General features: G+C 34.1%; 2 protein-coding genes and 1 non-coding gene across 3 annotated transcripts; 1 reads left to right on the top strand and 2 right to left on the bottom strand.

Annotated features, from left to right (window-relative positions):
* Nucleotides 1–3,203: 3,203 nt before the first annotated feature.
* Nucleotides 3,204–4,789, top strand: LOC110803837 (cytochrome b561 and DOMON domain-containing protein At2g04850). Its single transcript, XM_022009371.2, has one exon. The coding sequence runs from the start codon at nt 3,403–3,405 to the stop codon at nt 4,609–4,611; it is 1,209 nt and encodes a 402-aa protein (XP_021865063.2). The 5' UTR covers nt 3,204–3,402; the 3' UTR covers nt 4,612–4,789.
* Nucleotides 4,790–6,967: 2,178 nt separating this feature from the next.
* Nucleotides 6,968–7,048, bottom strand: TRNAL-CAG (transfer RNA leucine (anticodon CAG)). Its single transcript has one exon. It is a non-coding gene; the product is annotated as a tRNA-Leu (tRNA).
* Nucleotides 7,049–8,987: 1,939 nt separating this feature from the next.
* LOC110803832 (heterogeneous nuclear ribonucleoprotein 1) lies at nt 8,988–18,252 on the bottom strand. The gene is made up of 4 exons (XM_022009360.2): nt 17,715–18,252; nt 16,965–17,190; nt 15,586–16,774; nt 8,988–9,600 (listed from the first exon to the last, which is right to left on the bottom strand). Exons 2-4 carry the CDS (start codon nt 17,184–17,186, stop codon nt 9,587–9,589), a joined length of 1,425 nt encoding a protein of 474 aa, XP_021865052.1. The 5' UTR covers nt 17,187–17,190; nt 17,715–18,252; the 3' UTR covers nt 8,988–9,586.
* Nucleotides 18,253–25,045: the final 6,793 nt, after the last annotated feature.

The following is a 25,045-nucleotide window of genomic DNA, read 5'->3' as shown; positions in this document are numbered from 1 at the left end:
TCAGATACAAATAACTAGACTTTTGGGTGGGGGTCTATTTAAAATTATGATGTAAATCAATATCTAGTTAATACCTAGTCAATACCTAGTCAATAAAGCATAACCATCATCATTTCAATGACACATAAGCAATACTATTTTGATGACACGTGTCTTAATTTTATTAATCTTTCTATTTACTTTTTGTTATAAAAAAAATAATGGTCATTCTACTTTATTGTCATTAGTTATAACGTAGTATACTACTAACCTCTGTCTCTTTAATTTACCAGAATTGTACTGCATCCATCTCATATTTATAGTATTATTTGACTAAAAACATGGATTTTAAGAAAATTGTAATATAGTACACGGAAATTTAGAATATAGTATATTGATAATTGATTTGTATGAGAAAGTGAAATATAATTCATGGATAAAGGAATTAATATAGTACATGGAGAAATTGTGTTGGGTTTTCAGTGCATTTTAAATTAATATAGTACATGGGAAAGTGGAAAACTTAATGACCAGAAATAGAAACATGATTATAATTTTGGGATGCTTAAAATAGAATCAGGACTACAAAAACGGGACGGAGGGATTACCAAAAATTAGGATCGATACTCAACTTGATTATGCCTAAACTACCGTCCCCTACTTCATCTTCCCTATTCTTCACCTTCCCATTAACTCTCCAATTATTTTCAATGTCAATTTAATTCAATCCCCAAATCTTCTCCCCTTCTCCTGTAGCATTAATTCAAAATTTAACCTCACTAATAGACTTTTTGACTGATCCGTTTTGAAACGGTAAGAGATTATAGGGTGCTTTAATTCAACATTTCTATTGTTTATTTTCATGCATGCAATTCAAGCTGTAGTACCACCTCCCCCCCCCCCCCCCCCATCTCTCTCTATGCACGTTGTTCTTGATTTTTCTTAAGCACGTTGGAAGTATGTTGTTTATTTTTCTTGCTTAATTAGTTGCAATTCATTTTGCAGAGAAGGATAATCTTATAATGTATGGTTTCCATACAAATGATTAAAGGTGGTTAAATCGGCATCGACATTTTGAGACTTTTAGGTGGGTTTTATTTGTATATTTTTGTTATTAGGGGAACTTACAATTAGTGTTAATTCTCCTATAAGAAAATTTTTGTCAGTATAGTTCAATAGTTAGATTTTGTTAAGTCTTTCCCTTAATTGGATAACATGAGAATAGTCGTAAACTGTAACAGTTGCAAATTTGTTTGGTCTTTGTACAAATGATATGTTATTGGTGGTAATAAGTGATTTAAAGTGGATCTATTTTTTCAGGGAAGATGAACATAAGCAGAAAAATGTAATGATTAAAAAGACAAGACTTCATATGTTAAATTTTAATTATTGTCATTTGATTTAAACACCTTCTAACACCTACTTAAGACTAACATAACTTCTAAATTCCATTACCCGACCAACATATAACCTGCCCGTTCGTCGAACGGGCCCAAAAACTAGTTATTGTGAAAAACTAACCCATTTTAAGAATAATTAAGCTCAGTTGTGTCCATTTCGAGCAATCAAGTTATAAGGGTGAACCAGATGTCCATTTTGGTTTGGGTAAGATTTGGGCACGACTTGGGTTATCTAATCCGAACTTAAGGGTCCTAAAATCACATTATTTGTACTTGTATAAATGCACTCCGTACTAAACATGATTTTATTTTATCCGAACTTATAAACATAAACTTACCTCATCTGAACTAATTAAACCTTAACTCATTTTTATTTGATAAACTTATGATTCCTAAATTTATTTAGGAAAATTATTTTATACCACTTAAAAAAAATCAAAATTTTATTTTTTACCACCTTATAAACTAAAACTTGTATTATATCACCTACAAAAAATTAAACTTGTTTTTTTAACACCTGAAAATAGAAAAATATATGAAACCGTTGGAGGCACAATAACGCTAATAATTTTGATATTTTCTCTTCTTCTACGATTTCATATACTCTGTATTTAACTCTCTTATCTTCTTTAATTCTTCTGCTTCTTTCTCTTCCATGAATTTACATAATTTTCCCTCCCATTAATTCACAAAAAATTGACAAAATTCAATGACAGTGAAGAGAGAAGGATGTAGGAGTTAAAGGAAATCGCAGAGGGAGTGTGAAAAATTGAAGGAAAATTGAATTAGTGGGCCTCACATAATTGTTTCATCTAGTTTTGAGTTTCAGGTGGTAAAATAACAAATTTTAGTTTCTTTTAGATGGTAAAACAAGTTTTAGTTTTTAGGTGGTACTCCCTCCGCATTTTAAAAAGATTTACACTTTTCTTAAACGGTCGTATTTTAAAATTAAAGGAGACACACTTTCAATTTTTTGACATCTCTTGGTCCTCACTTCCAATTATATTAGTTTTTTTTTCTCTTTCTTATGGTCCCAACACTTACATCATCTTTCTACTATAATAAAATAATCCACTCACTTAACCCACTTTCATCTTATTTTAATAAATTCAATTCAATCTCATAAAATTACGTGTCAGTCAAAGTGTATCTCTTTCTAAAATACGAAGGGAAAGAACAACAATTTTTCGATTTTTATAGATGGTAAAAAAACAATTTATCCTTTATCTTATTTAAAATTTATTAGACCAGAACTCATCTTATTAAATAAACTTATTAAACCTAAACTTTTCTTTACTCCTAACTTGCCAATTTGTATTGTAGAGATAAAAACGAGCATGACTAAAAATTGACCCGACTTTATGTAATTGACTTACGCTCTTAATCACCCAAGCCAGCCCAAACCCAACAACAACACCTGACTAGACGAAAGTAAAGTCAGTTGGATTACCATTCTGTAACGTTTGGCAAACATAATTTTCCTACTTTATATAGGTAGTTACGAAGTATCTAAAATCAAGATGACTAGTTTGCTTGAATTCCAAGCACAACACGACGTAAAATAAAGAAATTGTACGTTAGTGGATTTATCTAAGCTAGTTTCAACCAACAGTGATAAAAAAAAAAATTATAAACAAAAACATGGAATATATTAATGATGAATTTTGCGACACAAGCAATAATCAATTACGAAGTAGTTGTTAGGATATACTTGGTATTGAAAATGACCCATCATTAGAGCACACTACCAAACATCATACCATGAAACACCCACTAATCCACTATCTATTTTTACTATTAATTGCCTTAGCTTGCCTTCAAAGTTAAGCACGCATTATCATATCCACTTATCACACATGCTTTCACACACACCCATATGCATCATTACTCATTAGACATCATGCATGAACCCTAATTATATCCTTAAACCAAAATATCTTTCACTTCAATTCAAACCCCTCTTAGTTGCTAGCTATAGCTAGCTCTTTCAATTAATTGGATATTCTCCGGTGCGGCCACCACCATGATCCTTTATCTCCTCTTCTCCCTTGTCTTCTCCCCTCAATTTCTACCCGTGACCTCCTCTCGTTGTAGCACCACCACTAGTACTAAAACCTTTGAGAAATGTATGGTGCTTCCCACTCAACAATCGTCCCTTGCATGGACTTACCACCCTCATAATTCCACCCTTGATCTCGTCTTCTTTGGTAGCTTCATATCTCCTTCTGGATGGGTAGGTTGGGGGATCAATCCCACTACAGCGGAAATGACAGGCACTCGTGCCCTCATTGCCTTTCCAGATCCCAACTCCGGCCAACTAGTCCTCCTCCCTTATATTTTAGACCCGTCCGTTAAACTTCAAAAAGCTCCATTGTTGTCACGTCCTCTTGATCATATCCACTTGTTGTCATCTTCTGCAAAAATGTACGGTGGGAAGTTAGCCACCATTCACGATGGAGCACAAGTTGAAATATACGCTACAATTAGGATCTCCCTTAACAAAACAAAGATCCATGTTGTATGGAATCGTGGGGTTTACGTTCAAGGATATTCACCTACAATCCATCCAACTACCATCAACGACCTCTCTTCAGCAACTACCATAGACCTTCTTTCCGGCGTTGCAAGACACGAGAATGACTTAAAAACGTTGAAGATTGTACACGGAGTTATGAATGGGGTGTCTTGGGGAGTCATGTTACCCATTGGTATAATCATGTCACGTTACCTTAGACATATAGAAGCATTAGGACCTACGTGGTTCTACGTGCATGCAGCCATGCAACTCACCGGATTCTTCCTAGGAACCATTGGCTTTGCGATAGGGCTTAGACTAGGACAACTATCACCGGGAAAAGTGTATAGCTTGCATAGGAAGCTAGGGTTTATTGCGGTTTGCTTAGGAAGTCTTCAAACACTTGCGTTATTATTTAGGCCTAAAACAACAAACAAGTATAGGAAGTATTGGAAGTCATACCACCATTTTGTAGGGTATGCTTGTGTGGTTTTAGGGGTTGTAAATGTATTTCAAGGGTTCGAAGCAATGGAGGCTGGTAGATCGTACGCGAAATTGGCATATTGTATGTGTCTATCAACCTTGATTGGTGTATGTATAGCATTGGAGGTTAATAGTTGGGTTGTTTTTTGTAGAAAAGCTGAGGAGGAGAAATTGAAAAGAGAAGGGGTCATTCTAAATGCTGGATCGGAGAAACATAGTGGAAACTTCAATTGAATGATCGAAATTCATCCACAAATTTACATTTTGCATTTTATTTCTTTTATTAGCTAGCTAGGGATCGAGTTGGTTTAATTTTGAGCCTTTTTTATTTCATTTGTTGGCAATTGAGGGTTAATTAGTTTACTTGCCGCTAATTCAGCAGAATAATTAGCTCCAAATAACTTTTGAATAAGTTTTTTTTTTTTTACTTTTTGGTTTTTACCACCTAAAAAATTGAAAATTTAAGATCAAAAGAAGTGAAAATAGGGGAGAAAGGATGAAAAATCGTGGAAAAAGAAAAAGATAAATGAAGATGTGGGACTTTTTGGAGGATGGAATCCGAAAAATAGTGGTGAAATCAAATTTTCAATTCTTTTTGGTGGTAAAGTACAACTTTTATTTTAGTACTCCGCAAGTGATAAAAAGTAAATCACGGTCTTTAGGCGGTAAAGTAAAAAAAATCATTTCAATACTCCTATTGAAAAATGAAAGAATTTCCTTTTTATAGAAATAATACATTAGATGATGGACATTACTCCCTCCGTTTCATGATAAGTGACCAACCTTCTTTTTTCTACCTTTTTCAAAATAATTGACACACTCCCTTATTTAAAAAGGATCTACTAATATTTAAATATTTTTGTCTCACCTAGACACCTACCATGACCCACTAATTTCTCTCACACTCACATGCTCTTTTTCTCACAATTTAAAATGGTTCCACTAACTACTACGGAGTAGCTCTTTAATTTGTACGGAGTATTACTTTATATTCGTACAAAAGAACAGGTCTTGTGTGCACTCGATATACAATATTTTTTATGGATAAACTTTTTAAGGAGTTACATGGTTAATTACCTTTATACCTTTTGAGTGATTTTGAAAAGATAATTTGTATGGAGTATTAAAAAATAAAGGAAAATTTGTAAGAATAATCCAACTTTTGCCCGGACTTTTATAAACAATATCATCTTCGATATATTCAAGAATAATCCAAACTTTTGGGATATCTTCCCAAAACAGTTCATTTTACCTATAACTAACTTATAACAGGTCAACTTTTTTTTAAAAGGTGTGGGGTTGTGGAGGAGGAGAGAGGATGCCATGGAGGGGGGAGGCAGAAGTTTTTTTTTGAGGGAAAGAGAAAGAAAAAGTGGGTTATCAACGGCTCAAATATTATTTTGTGAAGATACCCTTCAAAGTTTGGATTATTCCTAAATTAATCAAAGATGATACTGGTTTTTTAAGAACGGGTAAATATTGGATTATTATTTACAAAATTTCCAAAAATAATTAACTTTTGTGTCGGGGTAACTATAAATCCGCCGTACAATAATTATTGTACACCTGGAGAAAGTTTTTCTGTTTCCCTTTTCATGGTCCCATCTATTATTTACTTAAAATACGTGCCCAAATTGGTGTGTAACTTATTCCGAAATGGAAGGAGTAATAATATCTTTAAATGACTGATCTTAGATTTTTCTGCCTGAACTGGTAGGTTATCAACCGCTCAAAGAAAAAGTGGGTTATCAACAGCTCAAATATTATTTTGTGAAGATACCCTTCAAAGTTTGGATTATTCCTAAATTAATCAAAGATGATACTGGTTTTTTAAGAACGGGTAAATATTGGATTATTATTTACAAAATTTCCAAAAATAATTAACTTTTGTGTCGGGGTAACTATAAATCCGCCGTACAATAATTATTGTACACTTGAAGAAATTTTTTCTGTTTCCCTTTTCATGGTCCCACCTATTATTTACTTAAAATGCGTGCCCAAATTGGTGTGTAACTTATTCCGAAATGGAAGGAGTAATAATATCTTTAAATGACTGATCTTAGATTTTTCTGCCTGAACTGGTAGGCGCAATTGCCTGGTTAGGGCCATCAAAATAGCGAAGTCGGGGCCGCTTCTCAAAAAAGAGGGTTTGAATCTTGTAACAGACTTCACCACGGAATTGGATATCACAAATTCTTATTTACAAGTGATGTACAATAAATATTGTACACCTGAGTAAAAGTTAACTCAAAATAATTAAAAGTTACCTATAAGTATACGTAAAAGGTAGTATTTTTTAGTGATAAATTAAAAAATTTGTTTTTTAAAATTTGTTTCTTCAAAATCACTAGTAATGTATAAAATTGATAATTATTAACCTTTTAAAATGCTTGTCCATCATTTTTTTTTATAATATAAAAATTATAAAAAAAGTGGGTAAAAATATCTTCGTGTACAAAAATTTATTTTACACCTTGTGCGTGCAAGACCTTTTGAATGGATATTGTAGCAATAAAAAAATTTGGAAAACGAAAGAAATTATAAAAAAAATCGAAAAACGAAGCAACAAATAATTAAATAGAAAAAGAATTGTCAAGAATGGGATTTGAACCCATGCCCTTTCGGACCAGTACCTGAAACTGGCGCCTTAGACCAACTCGGCCATCTTGACTTCTGTTAATAATTCTTCATTGGTATTAAATATAAGCGTTTGTACGCCTTTGAAATTCTTTTACCGCCAAAATGTTTCCTGTTTTTACCTTTCCCAACAACTAGTCCACTTACGATTCCACAAGCTTTTATGATAACTCCAAATTTTGGATGTTCTTTTTAAAGTTTCTAAAAAAAATTAGTAATTCAATACTCCGTATGATCTTAAATTTGAAGATATTTTCCAAAGTTTACTATCATTTCCCATAAAAAAATATTTAAAAAATGAACAAATCTAACGGAAATATATTATGGTATACTCGATAGAAAAACAAAATGAAGGGGAGGTTGAACACATATTTTTAAGAATTAAATTAGTTTTTTCATTGGATATAGTTATTATATTTACATTTAATTGGATGAACTTTGGAGCAATTTTCGGCAAAAATGCTAGAAAATGCTAAAATTTTCGAAATACGCCCCAATTTATGTTAATTCTTGTTTTACCGTCCATGCGCGTAAGCAAGAAAACCAGTATATATAGTTTTTATTAGTCATCACAAATCCGCCAACTGAATTAGTTGTTAAATAACATAAACCGCTAACTGAATCGACAGTTTCGTTCTTAATGAACCGCTACCTCAATTAGCGGTTTATTATACACCATTTTCCAGTTTTCTGCCCTTCAACTGCTTGAAACTCACAAACTTCCAAAAAAGTTAAAGCAATGAATTGTCGCTCACCCACGAAGGTAACTCGCTCACCCCCTTCTCTCGCTCAGCCATCTGCCGATCACCGGTCGTCGCCACCACCAATCTGACAGGTCGTCTGTCGCTGCCCATTGTCGGCACGATGCCGGTCTCTGTCGGAAAGCTGCGCAGAATCACCATCAACGAGGATATCGACAATCAACAACTGGAGTAGCATCAGTGTTAGTGTGTTACTACTATAATTCTCTTGAATAGATGCGCATGTACCGACTCTATCTAGCAGATAGAGGAGAAAAAATGATTGATGTGTATCTTCATTCTGCAGATTGCTTCACCCTTATATCGCTTTATTCACGGCTCTTTTTACCAAGATGATTGGTTGAGTGTGTTGGTGTCTTTGCAATTGTGGAAGTATTCTGAACCGCTAATTCAACAGGCGGTTTGCTGCATTACAAAACCGCCATTTGAATTGGCGGCTCGTTGAACTGGAAATTTTTATTTTGCTAACTCTTGGTCCCGTGGACGGTAGAATGAGAATTAACATAAAATGGGACGTATTTCGAGAATTTTAGCATCTTCTAGCATTTTTGCCGAAAATCGCTCTGAACTTTTTGGAATGGAGAGAACATATTACATAAATCAATCATAAAATATATTCTGATGATGTTTTTGTTAGAGCATGAGCAATGAACATGAACATATTACATAAATCAGCCCTTTTGATTTGCTTTCCCTTGCCATGCCGTATTTTCAAACTACAAAATATATTCTGATGATGTTTTTGTTAGAGCATGAGCAATGAACATGAACATATTACATAAATCAACCCTTTTCATTTTCAAACTACAATCTCTACAATGGAAAACCATAACCACTTTTATAAAAATAAAAAAAGAAACAAATAAAAAATAAAAAGGAAAAGAAAAAGAAAAAGAAAATGAAACGAAACTAAGAATAAGAATAATCTCATTTACAGATCATAACATTTCAATGGCTGAAAATAAGCATCAATAGTAATATAATCGATCATTCAGATTTATATTCTTCAAGATCCTAACTGTTACAGAAACGACACAAGTTACATCTTCCATTACAGTCTACAGAAACTGCGAGAGACTGCTCAATGATCAACCCCATGTATGTAAACTAAAGAGTTGCACACAGTACGTACAAGATAGGGAATTCAAAACACTGAATATGCAACTAACAGAAAACAAACAATGAGAATAAAAATAATCTTCAGATGATATCTTAGCAGAAAATTAAGCTTCAGCAACCACTGAAAGTTTTCATATCGGAAAAATGTAAAAAAGAACCTTATTCATGAGAACCCTAGTTGGATTCCTTCAATCGTTCCACACTAGTAAATCAGCCAACAAGAAGCCCCATACAATCCAAAAGAAAAATGAAAAACGTACTTAACAAGAACCGGTACTTTGCCATACCTATTACAGCACAAAACAAAATACTATATAGAAAACAAAAAAGAAAAGTAAAGAAAAATGATGGGAAAATTGGAAAAATAAAAGAGAAAAATAAAGGGGCTAGTCTATCCTTTACCACGTATCCCAGCACCTCCCGGAGATGAATGATACAATTTGGCTATATCCCGCAATCTGATTTTACACCTCACTCAAAAACCCTAGAATGATGACTCGAAATACTCAAGCCACAAAAACAAAATCCCTTACAACAACTTCCCTAACACTATGTAATCTTCAAAACAGGCACTCCAGTCAGTTCTATGTAACCAATTAACTTTTCAGAATTTAAACTGGACTATATTCAGTCACCTTTCATCTGCTTTGCCGGACTGCTCCATCTACAACAAGTTCCTGATATTTTTCCCTCTAGCTAGGTAGTCCTGTCAATACAGAAAAAAAAAACTAAAATTAATATGGAGCATTCACTTTTCTGAAACTGAATTACATGAGATCAGAGTCATGCGATAAATGACGAGAAAATTCGTTATGTTCGAGCTATAAGAAACACAATTAACATACTCCGTATACAACAACGACAACAAAAAAAGTATAAGTAATTCTGAAACATGATCAGAAGAGATCAGGGTTAGAGTCATCTGTAAACATTTTCTTCACACAAAGAAAGTCCATCATGTTACACCAATGCACAGACTCACAAATATCTTTTAGCTAGCCTACTATTGTAACAATGGGTGTACATAGTCTAATTTAATCAAAGAAATGGCAAAGATAGCTACAAACAAACATATACAATGTACAATAGCAACAAGGGTGACAACTGACAAGCATATAGCCTACCCAATGGCAGAGCCAGGAATTCGATCAACCAAGTTCAAAAATTAAATAAAGATAAATAACAAGTAAACGAATAAATCATAAAGTTTGATCATGCGTAGTCTTAATGAGAATTGAGATGATTAAATCTTCTTTGCAAGAGATGTAAAGTAAAGAAGAGAATGTTATGAAAAAATAAAAAGTGAGAAAATTTCAAAACGAAGCTTGGTGTGTCAGTTCCTTTTTCTTCCATTTCCTTTGACTACCAGGTTCAAGCAGGCCACAACTTGTTCTGAGCTCAACCAAAAATAATGCAAAGGGTAAAGGGGGTCAGATAAATATAGCCTTACAAACTACTTCTGAGGTTTCTCCTGTTAGAATTTTTGATCCTAAATCCAATGACCATGAGTTACTTTACCATAGGTAAGGACAGGTACTTTAACGAGGCATTTTAATTTAGTCAACTTTCTCTAATCTAACAGAATTTTGTACCGGAGTTTTTAAGATTATTTTATGTAAATCTAGTATTTAACTTGTTAATTACAATTTTGTTTCCTCGATGAGTTTGCTTCTTTTGTTGAGTGTCTTTCAGAGAAGTCTGCTTACATAGATTGGTAATTCTAGGAAGCCTTACAAAATTCACTGTACATCTGCGTTACATACATAGTTTGGCAACACAATATATGGTTTACACATGTTACTGATATGTTATTTCCTGAGACTTGCTATAAAATTAATTCTTTCTCTACACAAATGAAATTTATTTATTTTATTTCAACAACTACAGAAAGAAATAAATTTGATCAACAGAAAGCACACCAACAAAATAGTTATTGACCAACTTCACAGAAATAAAGCTTAGTACCCCACTTCACTTACTTCATATGAACTTTTTTCTTAAAAACAACAGAATTTAAAATGTACTTCGAATAATAATTCGAAAAATAATCCAAGCTAGATAGTACATAGTAACATAGCTATGATGCTCAGACTTACATATGTCAGATTCGAGTGTGAATTTAAGAGTCGGCCATGTAATATATTACACTAAAGATACAGGGACAAGATAAGAAGTGTCCAAATTTAAAATACAGACTCCGGAGGTAAATGTTGTACAACACTTGCAGAGATTTATGCAAAATGTCTTTGACAGGGTTAAGGGAGGAGAAGATGTGGCATCTGATAGTGCAGAAGTTGGTGTATAGAGCTAAGGAGGGAGGCAGCTAGACTAAGAATTTGGTGTCTGAACTCTCATTGGCAGGGAAGTGCACATGGCTGTCCTTGATTCAGAAATTCATAGTCCTAATGGCATCAAAAGACCAAGAGAAAGATATAGTCTTCAGTGCAATGGATAAGAAGAACTTCCGGGGATTAAAACTTCCTTCTCCTAGAGATTTTCTTATTTTTTAACCGTGGTAGAAAAGGGTTAGTTGGACAAATGGACAGTATCGTAATACAGCTAATTTTTTGAAGTATCAGGTAATGGAGCTTTCTTTTCTGTATTTTCCTTGCCTCTATCATTGATGACCTAATATCACATTATTTTTATTGAATAAGTGTAGTTCTTTCTTGGGTTTACTTCAATGAAAGCACTTAACTAGTTAACTCGTTAATTTATCAGGGTTGAAGCAGAATTAAATTTTCTTAGGTTCTCAAAATAGGAGGGTGTGGTTTGGGGATTCTTCGAGTCTTTTTACTGATAAACCATTCTATTTCATTGGCAAAAGTTTCCACGTGCATGTCCATCTGATCTAGGCTTCATTAGAAATTCAAGGCCTGAAGAAGGCAAAGGCCTTTACATGGTCACCATGTTTCAGTAAGCTCATTACCAACAATAACCTGCAAACTAAATCCTCAGGTTAAAACTTGCTGCTGGTATGTGTATCTTATCATTCTTATGTCCACAGTCGTGGAGTACAGGAAACCACTTCCTACACCACTGCTAAGGTTATTCCATAGTTCAATTCATAGAAGGTCAAATAATATTTATATACAGGACATTTTAATCATACATACAGACGTATATTACAAGGTGAGCAATATTATTTTGAGAAGACACTCACACTCTATCAAATTTAGGATACTCACTTACACACACTGATTATTGTAGACACACGCTTATTTGTGGAGCTCATACAAGTTACAACATACAAATGAGCTTGATTATTGTTCGTTGAGATTAAATAATTATTCTCCTAAAGAAATTTCTAGAAGAACCTAAGAATTATATTTACATGTTGGCGCCAAAGCATAAAACTAACTTATCCCTATATGCAAAACAAAAAAAATATTTTGACGATAAGCATTCTCAGAGTTCAGCCCGTCAACTCTGATATTTTGACGATAAGCATTTAATGCTAATCACATTAAATGCTCGGCAAAGAAATATTTCACTTATGCTTATGCACCGATTGTCTCCAAACACAAGTTGCCAACTTTAGGCAAGTATGAAAAGGACATAGGTGTAAGTCTAATTGTGTGAATGTCATGTGTGTAGATTATTCTAGAAATGGTCATCGATATTTTAACATCCATATCTATGGAATAAATGCTGCATTTGTTAATGGGGGGTAAGTGCTACATTTTATGTTGGTGACTCCTTATCTCGTTGATGAGTATTTAAGAGAAAATGCTTTTCAAAAAGGGGAGAATAATATGAATCAGAGTCCGTTCAAGGTTCACCCAAATATGTCCATGAGTACAACAAGTGACAGCTCGATTTGGCAATTGAGATTGTTGACTCCTAGTGGTTACTAGCTTGTGTTGGGCTAACTTGTATGACTATTAGGGCTGCACGGTTTTATCATGGCTTTAGAGAGTGGATCTTGAGCCAGGTTTTATGCATATTTTAGTTTCTTTTTGCCTACAAATTGGGCTTCCACTTTGTCTAGCAAACTTTCTGGGCTGCTTCGGAGTTATATTAATAAGTTTTGTTTCAGTTTTGAATTGCATTTATTTGATCCATATTTGCTGTGCTTAAGCGTGAGATTGCAACACCCTTAAGGCTTATGTAACACATTTAATTATCCTTCTAGTTCGTTTAAGATTCCTATTGCCCCTAGAGACATACTTCCTCTGTTTCTTATTAGATTACACAATGTCATTTTTGACACTGTTCACAGGCTCTTTTGATTTCATTTCTTGATTTATATTTAAGAATAAACATAGTCATGTGGGTCTTATTAGATTCATATTAATGAATATTTTTTAAATATAAATTTTTTGTAATTTTTTCTTACCCCATAATTGAAGATATTAATGCTTGAAATCGTGCATTGGCAAACGTGCCTAAAAAATTGTCTCATTTAAAAAAGAACAGAGGAAAGTAGTATGTTGGTTTGTAAAGGAATTTATACTTAGATACATATATGACATTTAATGTGTATTTAAAATGAATTTGATTGAACATTCATGCTTCCGTTCGTTCGCAAACTTAGATTTTTGCGAAGATTCTCTTACTGGACAAACTCACCAAGAGACTCTTTAGCTTGCGAGTTTATAAGATATATCCTTCACTTAGTCCACCAGAAGCTATCACTTAAAACCTTCCATAAACAATTGCTAGTTTTTCAGAACCCTGAATTCCATTATGAAGACTTAATACTTACAAAGCATAAACCTTTATTTCCAGAATTATTGCAGCGCTTTCCTTTTTAGGAAGTTTTACAAAGGCTGCAATATTTCTCTTTCGGGGAAATATTTGGTTATGGATTTCCAAATTTACCCCACGTGGATGTACTTCCTCTACCCTTAATTCACTTACACATTTGGATAAGAGGAAATGAAGAGAAAAGGAGGAAAGGAAATGAAAGGAAAGGGAGGGAAACAAGTTCCCTTGTTTACATAAAAGGTTGGCGCAAGGAAGGGGAGGGAGAGGGAGGGATCCATTTTCCCTCCCTCTTTAATAAACAACATCCCTGAACTCTACCCTTTCTCAGTTACGTGAAGTCTGAGTTACGTGATATATCTTGAAAACATCCCTAAACTCTACCCTTTCCCTTCTATCTTGCTATCCGAACACACCGTTAATCACATGGGCAAGTAGAGTCTTTTTTACTTCTCTCTTACCTTAATTTCCCACTTTCGTAATTTTTGTGACCTCCCTCCATGTTGCAACATTTTTGGGACAGAGGAAATGTAAAGTAGGTGGCAGTCCTTGCAGATTCATAAAAGCTTCACCATAAAAGATCACTCGATTTCACATCAGTTGAGATTATCAGGGTGAAAAGGTTGCTTTTTTGTACATCCACAACGTATGTAACTTTGGGAAGAATAAGGAGAGGAAGTTCTTTTGGAGACTGGCATGCCTAGTTATTCTTCAGGTTTACTAATTACTTGCTATGATGATGACTAAATGTGCAGGAATTGAATTTCTAGTGGGATAGAGTGGTTTACACTTTACCTTTTCTTCCCTTAAGTGTCACTCTATTGGAGGTTTTCCTAGATCTCTCCTAATAATGTTAAGTGTGGTTTGCATGCCATTTATTTGTACTAAATTCTGTTGTGTTCTCCTATTTGAAAATTAATCAAAGTCCAAGGGGCGGTTAATAATTCAGCTCAACTAAAATTGACTGAATGACTGTATTCTTCTTTGAAGAAAATTCAGCGTTGAACATTACAGAGTGCACCACAAACAACAAAGACCATGCAAAGATTAACCTAATGCATGAAAAGTCTGTTGGTCCAATGCAGGCAATCTTGCACATGTTGCAGAGAGGCACATCAGTTAATGCTTGAACCTTAGCGTAAATGCATCTAAAATTCTAAATTGAAACTTCTCTTTCCCCTTTCCAACCCCAATCTGTGCAATTCTATCCACCAACACCAGCAGAGAATCAGCAAAGCCTTGAAGTCAAGATATATCATATATCACGTAACTTAAACTTCGAAACCAAAGGTCATTGGTGTAGCTAGGACAATCAACCTAACTAAATCAATCTCCCATACCTTCATCAACTCCTAATTTGTTGCCTCGCTTCTACTCACCAATGCTCAAAATGCAGTCAGGTCTTATACACTCACCTAATTCTCCTACTCATTAAAGATTTTACAGAGTACATTGAGTTCCAGATAAAGATCTTAGGACAGAAAGAGACATGTGGCAACTAGCACACAACTAAACCCAGCATTGACGCCAAGTGAATAGGCTACGTTATTTATACACTGAAGTGTAACCAAAGTGCCAAACCAAACGGAAAAGTAAAATAAGCGCTTGCTTGGTGAAGAGCTATCATTTGATCTAACTTCTAACTGTCACCATTCACATCACCCAGAAGAGGACCCTAGTGGATTAAAGCGGTATGAATGAGGAAGATTGGTTATACCATGTTCCATCATCTGACTAGTCAGAACCCCAAAGTTTACAGAGTATTGTATTCAATTTTTCTAGTTTGGACCAGATATTTGCAGTACAGCTGCCATCACATTTAGACTATTTATTAGTACATGGTTTCTCTTTTGGCTATAAAATCATCAACAATATTGCTGTCACAGTTCATTAAGTGATTGTCATGACTTTTTTAAGGAAAGCAATGAATCATCAACAATAATGTAGCTGAAAAAGGATAAATATTAATAATGTGAGATCTTACCTCTGTTTGGTGGTCTCTTATTAACACTATATCCCCCGACAAACCCAGCAGAGCCTTTAGCAGAGACATCTGAAGCGCCATTACCAAGGCCATAACTAAAAGAGCTAGAACCATCTCTCTCAGGAGTTGCAGCTCTCCAAGGAGAATCTCCATAAATCGAACTACTGCTATATAAGTCTGTAAATGCCCCATCGTAGGCACCACCATTTGATGACGCATAAGATGATGATGCTGGAGCTGCATTATTTCCAGTGTTTCTTCCATAGCCTCCCCCACTCAAATTATAATTGTTATCAACCCCATTATAACTCAGGTTCCCACCACCGCCAACAGCATTTCCCCCACCCTGGCCAGACACTTGTGAAGAACCCCAGTTGACATTACCACTTCCAAAGCTTCCTCCAACATTACCAGTTCCAGACCCATTAAAAGTAGCTGAAGTAGAAGAGTTTGAGCCATAACTGAGTCCCCCGTTTCCCCAAAGGTTCCTAGTTGAGCTAAAAAGGGATGAGCTTCCCCCATTTCCACCATCGTAACCAACCGGACTACCAAACCTATTAGAGTTTCCAATATAGTAGGGACTCACACCACGTCCGTAGCTGAGACTGCTACCGAAGTTAGCGCTTCCACCATAATTAGCATTTAGACCTTGCTCAAAATTCACACCCATTCCAAATCCAGAACCAAATGGAGGGAACCCACTTCGTCCGCTTGCCATTGCATTGAATCTGCCATCCATTCTTACTCCATAACCTCCAAGTGCACTTGGATTGTAGCCATTTAGGAAGTTGTTGACCCTGTTTAGACCATAATTATTATAACCACCAATTGGACTACGACTTGGACCAGGTGATAATTCTTTGGGGACAGCACGCTTGACCTCAACCATCTTACCATTTAGTTCATGGAACGTTTTGGTTAAGACCCTATCAACTGCTTCCTCTGAATCATAAGTGATGAACCCAAAACCTCTTGGCCTCTGTGTATTATGATCGTACATAACAACAACATCTGTAATTTGCCCAAATTGCTCAAAATACATTTTAAAATCACTCTCCGTAACAGTGGAAGCTAAGCCTCCTACAAAAATCTTCCTAGTGCGGCTTGGACCTGGAGAACCATGTGCACTGCCACTGGTTCTACTCAGAATGTTTTGATCATCTCTTGGAACAGCCTTCTTTGCCTCGACCTGAAATTGAAAGACAAAATCAATATGAAAGCATAGGACGAAATACATATGCCAACCTTACTGAATTCATTCAAAGAAAATATTCAACCTTAGTAACTTCAAAGTATGCATTTTTAAATGCAAAATTAATTGAAGAGACAATGAAAAGGGTAAAAAAAAAAGATCACAAGTATTTATGTCATCTAATTACCATTCTTCCATCAATGTTGTGTTTCTCCTGAACAACTCTGTCCGCAACAGCTGGGTCAGAGAATACAATGAAACCAAAGCCCCGAGCACGGCCTGTAGTCCGATCCTTCATGATTACAGCTTCAATCACCTCACCAAAGGTGCTAAAATATTCCCTAAGGCGTTCCTCATTCGTCTCCCACGATATTCCACCAATAAATAGCTTACCAAGGTCGGATTGCATATTTCTATATAAACCCAACAATAACATTTTATTCATTAAACCTTGCAGAATTCTCAACAGCTAAACAAGTCAATCTAACACAAACATACGACTTTCTAAACAAGATTAAGCACATTTTCTCCATGGATCCAATACATTTATATAACATTCAACTACAATATGCAACTAACTCTAGTTGTGAAACTCGTTTAAACACCATTTATCATTGACCAATATCAAATTTACACCGCAAATGAATTGAAATTCAATCAAACCGTACCTCGCCTAAGGAATCACAAGAACCCCCAACAAAATTACAATGCCGGATAACAAAATGGATTCAATCAAAAAGCATCGGATCCTTCATGCGATCAATAAAATCCAGAATTATGAGAAGAAGAAAAAAGCACCCTAAAATTCACCGATCATATACATTTCAATTATATCAAAAAATAAACATTACCTAGATCAAGAAAAACAGCTAGCTCAACAAAGATCAAACACCCATCTCATAATTAGGAACATAAGATTAAGTTAAACACAAATTACCCAGCAATTGAAGAAGACCCCGGATGCAGAATTTGACAGAAAATTAAGGCTAAGATCTGATGAGAGGAAAGATTGAGGACATGTTCAGCATATCCTCCTCAATACAAACCTCCAATCAAAATATAAAAATGGCGTTCCCCTTTTATAAACTTATTTTTTTTCAATTTTAAGTCAATTTTAATTTTTGATTGTAAATGTAAAAAATTTAGCTAAAAATGTCTACAATTATTATTTTTTACTATTAATTGATTAAAATTATAAATTGAGATTGGACTGACGATGGAAGCGTTTTACAACCAACCAAAATCAAAACTTTAAAAATAAAAATCAAAAAAAATGGGATATTTTGTGTGTAGGAAAATATAAAATGGGAATTGAAAGTATTTATTTTTGGGAAAGTGTTGATGAGAAAATGATTTTGAAAAAATGAATTTGTACAGGGGAGGGGAGAAAGAGGAGGAAGGAGAAGAGAGAGGAGAGAGAAAGAGAGGTGATATGAAAAATGGGACGTTCGATCTGATAATGGGGGAGGATTGCTTGTCCTCCCATTCTTCTACTTATATACTTATGGGCAATTTCTTAATAGTACACATTTTCACACCTTCTCTCGTGTTGCTCCATCACATCATCTTCCATCCTCTACTATTTAAGCCCACTTCTTCCCTTCGTTTTTGCTCTTCCTTTTTTGGCCCATTTTTATTGCCCATCTTCTCCTCTCTTTTTTTTTATACCACCCGATTCACCTTTAGGCTAATCCGGATTCGGGACGAGTTCTGCAATTGATTCTCTCTCTCTTTGGTTAGAAGTCGATTGAGATTTGATAGAAGAGTTGCGTAGTAATGGCACGATAGATTAGTATAAAAGGATCGAGCGTACATTATATATATTGTGTAAACCTTGGTTTTCGATTTATTTTGTTTGGTTCTACTACGAGGAGTTCTCACCGCCTTTGACGAGTGGACTAATCTCCTTTGCATAGGTACCTCGATGGGCAGCATCTCTCCCATTTGAAATTTTTTCCATTCCCAAGGCTCGAACTCGATACCTTGGTTAAGTAGCAAGAGGTTCTTACCCACTCATGTCAACCTTAATTGGTTGGTTTTGGATTTATTGGTTGGCCAATAAAGGAGTTGTGTCGTATTGTTAGGTTTAGCACGATCAATGTAACATGTATTATTTTTCTAGAATATTTTATATCATAAAACAAATAGAAAGTAATTATACTTGGATATACTATGTAAAGATTAGTTTTCGAAATTATTGGTTGATCAATAAAGAAGTTGTACGTTATTGACATATTTTTTACACCTTATTTCTATGTTGTTGCTCCATCACAATTTACAACTTTATTCTCTACTATTCCAGCCCACTTCTTTGCTTAAATTTTTGTCATCCATTTTTGGCCCATTTGTGTTGGCCTTCTTCTCTCTCTTTGCCTTTGGGTAGGGATCAATTTTCAAAATTATTGGTCAAACAAGAAAGGAGTTGCATGGTAGTGACACTGTGGTTGCACATAAAATGATGCCCTTTATTTTATTTTATTTTATTTTTTATAAAAAAACCATGTAGATTATTTATTATGGTACAGGTAGGATTTTCATTATATATACTACGTAAATATTGATTTTCGGAATTATTGGTCGGCAAAAAAGGAGTAGATAATGTAGATTTATGGTATATTGAGTCTCTAGAATGTCTGGCACGACCGATGCAGTGGAAAATGATGATCCTTTATAGAAGAGTACATAATCAATTATCTGAAATATGTTATACCATAAACCGATAGGAAGGTGAATTGTATATACAGTTAAACGCTATGCATGTATTCAATATACGAAGTATAATATACAACGTAGATTGTATAAACATTATTTAGAAAGCTCCAATTGTAAGATTTTTAGATAACCAAACATTTATATACTTTTTATGAAATACCGCCGAGTTTTACCATAATTCACCAAACGCCCATCAAGTTTCAACAATTCATAAAATACCCCTCACAAATGACTTAATACCCCAAGTACCCCTTTATGACGTCATCATCCCTAATTAACTCAATTAACATCTAATTAACCCACCCATTTACCCATTTTTCATAATTGACCCATTTTTTTCCTTTTCCTTTTACTTTTTTGCTTCTTCCCCGACCCTTCCTCTCCCCTTCCTTCTTCCCTTTCTGCCATTGAAGCCACCACCACCACCTCCTAAAGTCGTTGCCTCCTCCACCGACGAAACTCGCCTTCTCTTCGCCCAGATTTGAACCGCAACCCCCTCGCCTTCTTCGCCAGAAATTTCTGCTACCATAGAACGACGACGAGTGTGGCGGCGGCGTTTGAGCAAAGTAAGGCGAGCGAAGGTGAACCATGAGGAGCGAGATCTGACAGGAGGAGGCGCGGCATTTGAGAAGAATACAAAGAGCGGAGGTGCAGCATGAGGAGCGGGATCTGACGGAGGAGGCGCGACGGAGCAGGCACTGCAAGATCTGAAGGAAGGAGGCACAACGGCGTCGATTGGGAAGATAATGGAGGAGATTTGGAGAGTCGGTGATGGTGAGTTGAGAAAGAGGTGGTGGGTTGTAGGGGAGGTGAGAAGGAGACAAAAATGGCTGTGAGCAAGGGGGGCAGCCATGGAAAAAGCTCTCCCTCGCCGGAATCCTTGAGGGGGGGTGGGTTAATGGAAAAAGGAAGGGGAAAGAGAGAAAATAATAAATGGGTGGGTTAATGGGTGGGTTAATGGGTTAATGGGTGGGTTAATGGGGAATTAGGGGGGTTAATTAAGGATTAGGTGGATAATTAGATCGTAATTGGTTGATTATGAAGATGATGACGTCATAAAGGGGTACTTGGGGTATTAAGTCATTTGTGAGGGGTATTTTATGAATTGTTGAAACTTGATGGGCGTTTGGTGAATTATGGTAAAACTCGGGGGTATTTCATGAAATATCCGTATTTTTTATTGAGGGGAAAAATGAGGTTAAAGTTTCACCATCTTACGTAGTAGCTATTAATTACTGGTAACCAAACATTTAAACATTATGTATGTACTTGATTTCTTTTTTCCTCAAAATGCTAAAGAAAAATTGTATTATTTTGGTGTTATGTCGAAGGAATCAACAAATATACATTATGTTAGTTTTCTTGTTTTGCGTAGTTTAATTTTTGTGGTATTTTTTCAGAACATACATTTGTAGTCAGATTTATCATAGTAACAAGCAAGATTCTTTTTATTAGAGCTTGGAAATTAATTATAGTTTTATTATATACTCCCTCCGTTCCTAAATAAGTGTCATATTTCCATTTTTGGCGTTCCCTTATAAGTGTCACATTTCTATTTTTGAACATGTACTTTTCCCACTTTTCCATACACTTTTCACACTTTTTCATACACTTTTCCCACTTTTCTATAAATCATAATTACTTTTACTTACACATTCTACTCTTTTCCACTTTTCAATCCCCACATACACTTTTATTTGTACTTTATTCAATTAAACAATTATCTACTTTATCCTTTCCCCAAAAAAAACATTCTCAATCATTAACTCTTACACACTTTACAATTTTATTAATTACCGTGCCCGAGCCCAAATGTGACACTTATTTAGGAACGGATGGAGTATTATTTATCTCTTTGCCTTTGATCATTTGATGGGTAATACATTTGCCTTTATTTTATATTGTAATCCAATGAAAATTATTTGCATGTAATTTTTGATAAGCGATATAGAAAACCATATAATTGTTGAACTTACACTATCAATTTAATCTAACCAATTTTAAAGAAATTGTGGCATATAATGAATATGGATGTACATAACAAACGTTAACTCTTGATTAATAATCGCATTTAACAAGGTTGTCTCAAACATTTATACGCCTCATGTTAACTAACAAAATCAGGCCATTTAGCGCGTACTTTTTTTATGACAGGCCATAGTCGGCCTATACTTAATTTTAATTAATATTAAAAAAAAATAAAAAATTGTCATATTCTCATCATCGTAATATTTTTTCACGAAACACGGATAGTAATTTATTTGCTCATATTACTTAAGTTTGGAGGACATGTTAATTGAACATTTGACTAATATATCTTAGGCAACTATTTCTAAAATCATAAGATCTATATGATTAAGTTTCTTTATTATTAATATGTTTGCAACAACAGAAATATTTTTTATATGTAAATGTAAAGGAATATATCACTTATATATACAATTTCGTGCAAAATTAATATAATGATATATAAACCTTGCATCACATTCGATGATGGGGCGAGTTTGAATTTTGGATTGTCCTGACGATGAAGATAAACGTACCTAGTTGGTTGACTAATGTTTACTAATAAATAAAGAAATTGATTTATTGTTCGTGGGCGGATATAAAGATAACATGTACGCTGATAATGAGCCAGGTTTGAATTTATTTTATTTGAGAACATTCACACAATCCTAATTATGTATGTCACTTTTGAATACTCCATTTGTCTCATATTACTTTTTACAGTTTTTATTTTCATCGTCCGGGTTTGTTTTTACTCTTCTATTTTGTGAACCCCCCACAATTATTTTAATATCTTTCTCTTTCCATTGCCAAAATGTTAGAGTCTCACACTCTCTCACATTTAATTAAAAAACACCCCAATATATTCTATCAAACCCATTTTTTCTATAAAACAATGGGCAATCTCCTTTCACATCTACTTTTTAATAGAATAATAATTGATAACCAAAAAATAACTAATTTCCTGTAACTTTGTCTCATGATAAGTGTCAAAACTAATATAGGGCGGAGGAGTATTTTTAATATTACAACTAATATGTAAAATCAATTTTAATAATAGACTTATGTCAATATATTCAAAAGTTACTTGAAAGACAACGTAGATTATTTACCGAATATAGGAATGTCAGAATGCCAATGGGGCGGGTTTATAAGAGAGACCTCATGCACATCTTCACCAAGTGGGCGGGATGGAAGAAAGTTTGGTGGCTGATGGGGTTAAAATGGGTTACGGGGAGAGAATTTATTTTAGTTGGACCAGTCCGCGTCTCTTATCATTCATCTTATTGATTATGAATATATCAACATTTTTTGTACTACTAACTTACATACTATAATATGTTTTATCTACTTAATTACTATAATTATACAACCGGAATGTCGAAAACTGTATAATAGAGCTTAAAATTTAAAACTCTCTTACCAAAAAAAAGAAGTTGAGTATATCTATGGGTGAATTTGAGGCTGGTGTGGATACACGCGTGAGGTGATGGACCTGGTATGAGTTTTATTTAATTTTGTACCCTCGAGACGGGGATTGGAAAGGATGGATACTGTTCCTATCGTGGGTGGCCAGAATGAGGATAAAAATTTTAGGCGGATACGGGTGTGAAGGTCCTGCCTCAAACTCATCTATAGCTGAATAAAGTAAATGGTGTAGATACATGTTAAATGATCAGACAATGAGGTAGTTGGAGGCGAGTATTAAGTGGGTGTGACTATCGAAGTGAAAGGTTGATGATATAACGTTATGATTGACACATGCGATAAATGAGGATGCAAATAATTTTATCTATGTAACATTTTTTTTTTTAATCAATCTCTGTATATTAAAAGACACATGCACCAGGAATGACATGTGTCATCTCCTGGTATGTCATTAATCTTTCTAAAAAATATTTTAATTAAGGAATCTTGTAAAATCTCCAGTTTTCGGATATTATCTTTTTTTCCTTTATATAATAGATTATGATATGGCAAGAATCAATCAATCACTGTATACTAAAAGACACACCAAGAATGACATGTGTCATCTCCTGGTATGTCATTATTTTTTCTAAAAAATATTTTAACTAAAGAATCTTGTAAAATATATAGTTTTCGGATGTTATCTTTTTTCCCCTTTATATAATAGAATATTATATGGCAAGAATCAATCAATATATACTAAAAGACACACCAAGAATGACATGTGTCATCTCCTGGTATGTCATTATTTTTCTAAAAAATATTTTAACTAAAGAATCTTGTAAAATATAAGTTTTCGGATATTATCTTTTTTCCCCTTTATATAATAGAATATTATATGGCAAGAATCAATCAATATATACTAAAAGACACACCAAGAACGACATGTGCCATCTTCTGGCGTGTCATTACTTTTTCTAAAAATTATTTTAATTAAAGAATATTTTAAAATCTCCAATTTTTGGATATTTTTATTTTCTTTTCTTCTATATACTACGTAATAGACAATTATATATGACAAAATTATGATTTCATATATTATGGCAAGAATCTAAAATAATAAATAATACGTACTTTATATTAATATTAATTTGAAGAATATATATGCTAAATAAATAAAAATCACAATTTTTACGATATTAATGTTTTTTTTAATATACGTAGTAAGTTACTACTCCTTAATGGCAAGATTAAAAGTATTTTTGTTTCATAATTTTTTTTATACTCTTAGCTTAAAATAATTAAACAATAAAAGAATTACGAAGTATGTGTTTTTATACGTCCATATCCAAATAAGAATTTATTTACTTTCTTTCATTTTATTATACAGTACATATTGGGTAACTAGTGTTAAAAACCGGTTCAACAAAATACCTATAAATCCGAAATATCCGTTTAGATGTACCCCCATGTACTGTAAAAAATAGGGTATTATAACCGATATGATTATCAGATCATATACCAGATCCAAAAATTTGAATAGCGGGTATGGGCATGGTTACAGTTATGATGTTATGGTCATCATTCATTTTTAAAAGAAACGGGTACTTAATTATTTTGCTCAATAGTACTAACCACTTTATAATTCAAATAAGTAATATTTTTCTCTTATTTTTCAAACATCCTATGATAAATCTAAATTTGATTTTATTTGATTAAAGTTCTTTTAAATGAATTAGTTAAACACACACACACAAATTTAATTATGCTTATTTAGTGTCATCCATTAAGACACTAAATCAGATAATAACAAATTTGTCCATTATTTTATTTTAATAAAGAGAATCTATGTAAACACTATTTTAATGATAATTGTTTACCGGATTTCATATTCTGTTTAAAAAAGTGGCGCTCAAATGCCATGGAAATCCAAGTTTCAAAAGGCCAGCAACTCTAATAAATTGATACATTGACTTTTCCCTCCAAAAAAACCCAAATCTCGAAAATTTCGTAAATCCCACGTCGCTCCAAAATTCAAACGTTCAAAAGTTTTCCCAACACAAAACTTCCAGAGTACACCAAGCAAACCCCTCAACCCCACCACCACTTTTTCCTCCTTATTTATATTTCAAAATTCCCTTC

The sequence above is a fragment of the Spinacia oleracea genome, chromosome 2 (genome assembly GCF_020520425.1).
Source record: "Spinacia oleracea cultivar Varoflay chromosome 2, BTI_SOV_V1, whole genome shotgun sequence".
NCBI lineage: Eukaryota > Viridiplantae > Streptophyta > Magnoliopsida > Caryophyllales > Amaranthaceae > Spinacia > Spinacia oleracea.
The sequence above is the reverse complement of the archived record's forward strand: the minus strand, read 5'-3'. Positions and strand labels throughout refer to the sequence as shown.